At 50.2% G+C, this 7,080-nt stretch overlaps 1 protein-coding gene across 3 annotated transcripts in view; it reads left to right on the top strand.

The window, feature by feature from the left end:
- The first annotated feature begins 404 nt into the window (after positions 1 to 404).
- Positions 405 to 7,080, top strand: part of GALNT10 (polypeptide N-acetylgalactosaminyltransferase 10) — a 223,055-nt gene continuing 216,379 nt past the window's right edge. The window contains exon 1 of one of the 3 annotated variants that reach the window (XM_082453912.1): positions 405 to 714. In XM_082453912.1, coding sequence (XP_082310038.1) covers positions 556 to 714 — 159 coding nt within the window. In that variant the 5' untranslated portion in view covers positions 405 to 555. The remainder of the gene's footprint in view (positions 715 to 7,080) is intronic. The other 2 variants (XM_082453913.1, XM_082453914.1) reach the window with 2 other exon arrangements.

Raw genomic sequence — 7,080 nt, 5'->3', positions numbered from 1 at the left:
TATCCCTGGGGAGCCCGAAAACTCTCGGCTGGAGTCCGGAGCCGAAGTGGCCGGGCGGGACTTTGGGGTCCCTGGGAGCGCGTCCCTGCCCACACCAGATAGCGCCCAACTTGCCAACTCCCCGACTTTCGCAAAGCTCCCGCGGGCGGGGGAGCAGCGGAGGAGCGGGCCGCACCATCGCGGCCCGAGAGGGGGGAGCGGTCTGCACGGGGCCCTCGTCGCGTCCGGGAGGAGCAGAAAGAGCAGCGAGAAGGCCGCGGCTCGCGGCGTATGGCTCTCGGCAGCCGACCCCGAGGAGGCGGGGTGGGACGCGCGGCTCGGCAGGACTAGGGGTCGGCGGTGTTGGCGGCGACCCCCCCCAGCGGTGGCGGCGCGGTGGCGGAGTCCGGCTCCCCGGCCGGCGAGCGGCGGAAGTGCCGCGGAGTTGGAGCGGGGCCGGCGCCGCGGTCGCTTCTCTTTGCTGAGGTACTGCCGCCGCCGGGCGGACGGGCGGACGCGCGGAGCTGGGGGCGGCGCGGCGGGGCCGGCGGGGCGCGGCGGGGCTGACCGGCCCCGATGAGGCGGAAGGAGAAGCGGCTTCTGCAGGCGGTGGCGCTGGTGCTGGCGGCCCTGGTCCTTCTGCCCAACGTGGGGCTCTGGGCGCTGTACCGCGAGCGGCAGCCCGACGGCACACCCGGGGGATCCGGAGCAGCGGTGGCCCCGGCGGCCGGACAGGTGAGTCCCCCAGTTGCCATGGAGTTGGAAACATGCTCTTCCTGAATTCACTTCTGGCCTTCGGTTCCTTCCTTCATCGACCCCTGTCTGCCTCCTCAGAGTTAGCTCCAGAGACTCCTCGGTTCTTCCCATTGTTTTAGATGGGAAAATTGAGGCTCAGGGAAGGATAGGATTTGTCCTACGCTATTCCGAAACCGAACCAGCTGATGCCCAGTGTGATGGTCTGTTTCTTCCCATAGGTTGCCATCCTCTTTTCTGTCCCTGTCTGGTGTCCCCTCACCTCTTCCAGCATCCCTCTCTTTTGGAGGATCCTGCAGCCCTGTATCCCAGGATGACTCCTTCTTCTGGAGATGCTGGTCCTTCTATTTGGTGTCCAGGTCTTTTCCGCTTTTCCCCCCACCTGCTGATCGCGATGTTTCCTACTCAGGTCAGCTCCTTTTCTTGTTTACCCATCTGCCCAAAGAGACACCTGGGCCTTCGTCCTCTCCACCCTCCTTCTTTCCCAGCCGTCTTTCTTTCCCAGATCCTCTGGATTCCTCGGAGGATGCAAGGATCACGCTCTCCTTGGAGCTTCAGGCCCTGGGGGATGGTGGTGGGGCTCCTGGTCTTTGAGGGGCCTGCTGCCTTTGACTTTCTGGGAATCCAGAAGTGGGGGCTGTGGTGGGAGAACCCTCAAGTTCCCCAGAGGCTATTTGTGCCCAGTGCTCTGAGGATGGAACATCAGATGCTTCCCCTGTCCCTTCTGAGAGTACCCATGACCCCTTCTGAACTTGTCCAGGCTGATTAGGTGTTGTGTTTCTTGCAGCCAAGACTGAAATCTTAATTATGTTTGCCTCCTCTGAACTCACCTGTGTACATTTGTGTGTGTGTGTGTGTGTGTGTGTGTGTGTGTGTGTGAGAGAGAGAGAGAGAGAGAGAGAGAGAGAGAGCGGAGTACATGTAGACTGATAGCAAAAGCTCTGTCACATCACTTCTACTGTCCTAGCTCCTAGCTCAGTAGGTGCCAGTGAGGCTATATATGCATGAACTGTTTCACACAGTGGGACATTTCAGGTTCTCTTGTGGGATTTGCTCGGTCCCGTGGGAAGTGGATAAGTTGTGCATCAGGGTTGAACTTGACTGATGGTCGGCCGGATAAGGGAAGAGGCTGACTTTGGATGGTTTTCCTTTCTCTTCCCAGGATCAGCTGTCTTGAGTACAGAGGGCTCTTTGCGACAGGGCTGACCAGTTTGAGGGCAGCCTGTCATTCTGGTAATTGTTGCAAACCATCCTGGAGGACCTGGTTAATCCTTTTGGTAGATCTACTGTTTGGAAAGTAAGGCCCCAACGCCTTTCCTAAACCCCTGGTTCAAACCCTGACAGCTGACTTCGACGCCTCTCTTAAATTCTGTATCTATATGGGTTTTTCCTTCATGAAATCTGTTCCCACCCTGTACTAGCATCAGGGTCAGGAGTTCAGGGTTCTGTCCTCAGCTTTACTGTTAACTTGCTGTGTGTGTCCTTGACTACCTCCCATCTCCCTCTCTGAGCCTCCCTTTCTCCATCTGTAAAATGTGGTTACTGGTCCATCTCCAGCTTTCTGTGATACCGTCAGTGAACCAATGTGGAGGACAATGGCCACTTCTTTTTCCTTTCCTGAGGCAGGAGCCCCTTGTAGCATCCCTAGCTGTGAGGACTCCGTACTGGACACAGCCCCAGATCAAGGGGGCATTGTCCCGCCCAAGTGCAGACTCTCCTTTGGAATAGCTGTAGCCAGTTCTGAAATAGCTCCTGACATTCTGCCTCTGCCTGGAGAAAGCCCTCGTATTTCATTTGCTGTGGATGCCAGAGAAATCCTGATTTTCATTTTCTATAGATCCAGATGTGTAGAGAGAAGGTCAAGGTTAACTGCCAGTTTGGCCTGAGCTTTCAAAGTAAATTAGTCACTTGTACAAGAGGGGATTGATGGAGTAAGGCAGCCTTTTGGGCAGAGAGAGAGGGGAGCAACAGCTGGGCGCTGCTCGGAGCCCTTAACTGAAATGGACAGAGAGGCTCATCTGGGAAGGTCTAGTTCTTGTTCATTTCTTTTTCTCTGGAATATCATGAAGGGGAAGAGGAGAAAGAAGTGGTAAAGGGGTTTGGTGGTGGTGGTAGGGGGTGCCAACTGATGATCCTTGCTTTAAAGAAAATATCTTAGCCTCCTGGGAGCAGTAGAATGGAGCTGTTTCCCCAACGACCAGCTCTTCTAGGTGCCATAGGATTCAGCATTCATCTGCTGCCTTTCAGGAACACCCTGCCAAATTTCCACACAGCCCCTTTTTGTTTCACTCTCCTGCAGATGCACAGCACTAGGCTTGGCCTCGAGTCCTTTTGAATGTCAGCTGGCCTCAAGGGAGGAGGCTGACTTCTCAGAGTGCTGGTGTTCCATCCCTCATCCCAGAGTGCTGGAACGTGCACGTACCACATCAGGCTGCTATCTGGGGAATCTGGCATCTCAAGCACACAGAGCTTCTTTCGACAGGGCTGACCAGTTCTGAGCTCAGCTTGTCACTCCTGTAATTGTTGAGAATTACCCCAGAGCACCTCATTGATCTTTTGAGTAGAAATAACTGCAGAGGCTCTGGAGGGAAGTCGGACAACAGGATTTTATCCAAATGAAAACTATATTCCTTGTGGATTTGAGAGAAGTTTCCTTGATGGTAACATACTCACTGTTTTAGTCCTTTAACTCCTTGATTTCTCCACTGGATTAAAGAATACAGGATTTTAAATTCAGAGGGTTTATCATCTGCTAGAACGTAAGTCTGTGTAATTTATGCTAGTTTATGCTTAGTGTACTACTGGAGCTGGGTAGGGCAGCTGATTTGTAAAGGACACATAAAGCTTCAAGGATTTGAGCATTCATCTGGTCGGACAGCTGGCTTCTTGGAAAGTTGCAAAACCAAGCAAGAAAAGCCAGTCTTGAAGCCATCTTCATTTTAATTTCGGGGGTGCCTCTCATTTCTAGTCCCAATCTGCTTAACAGCTTGGTTTAATTCTCTGGTCTGTTTCATATTCCAGGCTTGGGAACTGGCTATTAAGAACCCGTGTTAAGAAATGTGATGCAGTCCCTCCCCATTTCTGAGCCATAATCTCTTGTGAAAATGACTTCATTGGATAATAGCAAGCATGCAATAGAAATTGGTGGGATAATGGAATACCAACGAATTTAATTTTCAAATATCAAGAGTTTTTCTCATTGTGTCAGAGCTGAACTTTGTTCTTAGAACATCCAGAAATCAATACTTCCCTCCCCCCGCCCCGTTTTTTTATTCTTCCTGGTGGCAGAGCCTTACCCATCAGGAAGTTAAGTACCACAGAAATGTAGCCATGGAATGATTTGTTTAATTTTCTGCAGAGGGGTTGGGATCCTTTAGATTGCTAATCACTTCTTTGTCTGCTTGCCCAACTGAAATCTGATGCCACTGGGGAAGGGTTGTTGATTTACCTGAGCAAATCTGACTTCCTGCATTCTTTTTTCATCCTAGGCTTGCAGTTTCCTAGGGAGCCCAACTGAGAAAGGTCTGGGAACAGAGGCCTGGGTTTTAGTTTACTCTCTTGCCCTGAACTCACTGTGTGACCTCAGGAAAGTGGTTTAACCCCTCTGGGCCTTAGATTCTCCACCTGTGAAGTGAGGGCTTAGATTCAGAAGGAGAAAGGTAAATGTGTGTCAGAAGAGTGCTTCCCCTCCCCTGGCCAGGGCAGACATTGCTAGTCAATCACTTTCCCTCGAAGCCCAAACTTGGCCTCCGACTGTTTCTCAACACTGCTACTCAAGTGGAGTTAATGGCATGTTGAATCTTATTTGCACTGTAGGGGATAGATACTTTGTTAGGACTTTCCCAACTCCAGCATCCTGGGGTTCTGTGAGTTTGGAAGCTTGTGTTGGAAAGGCCTGGATAGCAGAAGTGTGTTTAAACACGCCGCCATATCTACCTTGTGATGAGACCACTACTTAGGGATATGTTTATACTCTAATGCCTTCTCTCAGGCTGTGTTCAGCCTTTAATCTGTTGGCTCCAGTGACATGATAACGAAGAATGGAATCAGGAATGTAAAAGCAAAGGCCCATTTAAAGGATAACCATCTTGCTTGCTAATTGTACCTTGTCCGCAGTCAGCTCTTACACAGAGATGGCATCAGGATCTCATCACTAAAAGACACCCTGAGGCAAACTTGGCAGCCAGAAATGTGTCCCGTGGCAGCTAAATGCTCACAAGGTGTTTGCAGTGGGCTCTGTATCATGCATATATCTGACTGTATGTCATGTATGTGTCAGAGCCAGCAAGGGAAGAGCTGATGCCCCCTTGCCCCCGATGCCCCCAGGAAGACTTAAATAATTTGAGTCCTGCTTCTCAGAGAACCATTGTCCTCATGCCCAGGAAAGGAGGTAGGCTATACATGCCTGAGTTCCTGTGGCTAAGGAGTGCATCGTGGCCTCTCGTCCCGGAAATGTCTTGGCGTAGAAACCACATCCTCCTCTAGCACATAGCTTAAGCCTTCGCACTTGGAAGACAGTCAGAACATGTTTGCTATAGGATCTATGCGTGTCAGAGCAGGAAGGGTGCTACAGAAGTTATCTAGTCCAAGCCCCTCATGTAGTAGATACGAAAACTGAGGCCCAGGAGAGGGGAAATCAATTCTCAGAGGGAGGGAGGTAGACCAGAGCCCAGTTCTTCTCCAAGTTCTTGCTCTGTCTCACCATGCATGTTTTTTCCCTTCACATCCTAATATTTGATCCTTCTCTACGATTATATCCCTCATGAGCCAAGATTATCACTCCCAGTTTTGGAGGCCAGTACGTATCGAGACCGATTATCTGCTGGAACTTACCGGGCTTTTTTGCAGATCTATTTTTGTAAATTTTCTTTCCAAATTTTTACAGTTTTAAAGCAAGTGAAATGTATTAAATTTTAAGGTGGCAATGGGATCCAGCAGGGCAATAGAGGAATTAAAAGGATGCATAGCATGTGGCACCATTACTGCTCCCCGTGGCAGACAGAGCCAATCTGAGTCTAAGAGCCACCTCAGATTCTCTCAGTTGCAGTTAACAGAAGGAATTAAGCCATGTAGGCTGAACTGAGTAAGGGAATATATTAACTCCTGTAACTGCAGTGGACTTCAGGTGTGGTATGTTCTAGAGGTTCACATCGTAGACTGAGCCCCCAAGGTAGCAAGAAATGGTTGAGGCTCTTTCTCACCTTGTATCCACACCCAGATCCTACAGGAGAGAGTCTGCTTCTTCTGGTAGCTTCTTTATAAGAGAGTGGAAACTTGTTTCCTATAAACTCTAGCGAGACTCCTTAGGTGTTATTGGCCAAATTTGGATCTAACCATTCACACTTGTCAGGAGGATGAGCTATGCTGATTGACCTAACCCACCCTGCAGCTAGGGGAGGGGTCAGGCCACCCAAATCTTAGGAAGAGCAGGTTCCAGGAGAAAAATCTGGATGCTCTCATGGGGAGGAGGGGAAATGAAATCTAGGGATGAAGCCAAGAAATGTCCACTCCAGAATCCTGCTGACACAGTGTCCCGGGCAGTCACTGCTGGGCATCAGACCTGGGCCTTGAGATAAAACCTCTTTGCCATCTTGGACTCAGTTTTAGTTACTGAACCTGCAGCCTGGAGGTCCGTATCCTCATCCCAGCTCTGCCACCCCTGGCTGAGATGATTCACTCTGTGGGCCTCAGTGCCCTCCTGGGGAAAGCCCGGGCGCAAATGCTTCCAGCACAGGGTAAGTGGAGGGTTAAGATAAGGAGCAGTTAAAAGCTGCTTTTATTTAGTCTTATGAGTTCTGCTGCCGCCTCCTTTCCCCTCACAGGTGTCCTGAGAGCTGTCCCTCTCCCCCACTCCTCCACCCCCCATTAAAAGGCAGTTCGTTGAAAATTTGTCTCAAGCTGAAAAAGAACTTCTGTCTCTTCAGCTTCGAGTTTTTTTCTGCCTGGCCCTTCTTAGCTGGAGGAGGCGGAGTGTTCATACTTTGGAAGCTAGAGGAAGCTAAACAATTCCGCTTGCTGTGGTGGGTGGGTGTGTATTTATGAGTGTGTAGCTTTCTCTCCATGTGTCTCTCTCCTCTTATCTTTGGATGGTTCCTGTTTGCTGCCCTCTGCTGAGTATAGATAGGAGAGGGAAGGGGAAAAGCAGGCCCATTTCTTCCTTCTCTTTGGTTTTGAGAAAATTCTGAGCTTCAGATGCTGAATGGTCTTCAGATTTCCTAGATGATAAAAGCCACAGTATGAAATGACACTAAAAAGAAAGATGATGATGTAGATGATAAGATGGTAATGTCAATAATAATTAATAGCAGCTACCATTTATTTAGCACTTATTCTGCTAGGCATTGGACT

This window comes from Balaenoptera physalus, assembly GCF_965194825.1.
Source record: "Balaenoptera physalus genome assembly, chromosome: 3".
Lineage (NCBI taxonomy): Eukaryota > Metazoa > Chordata > Mammalia > Artiodactyla > Balaenopteridae > Balaenoptera > Balaenoptera physalus.
Note: the sequence above shows the minus strand (reverse complement) of the source record. Positions and strands in the feature narration are given on the sequence as shown.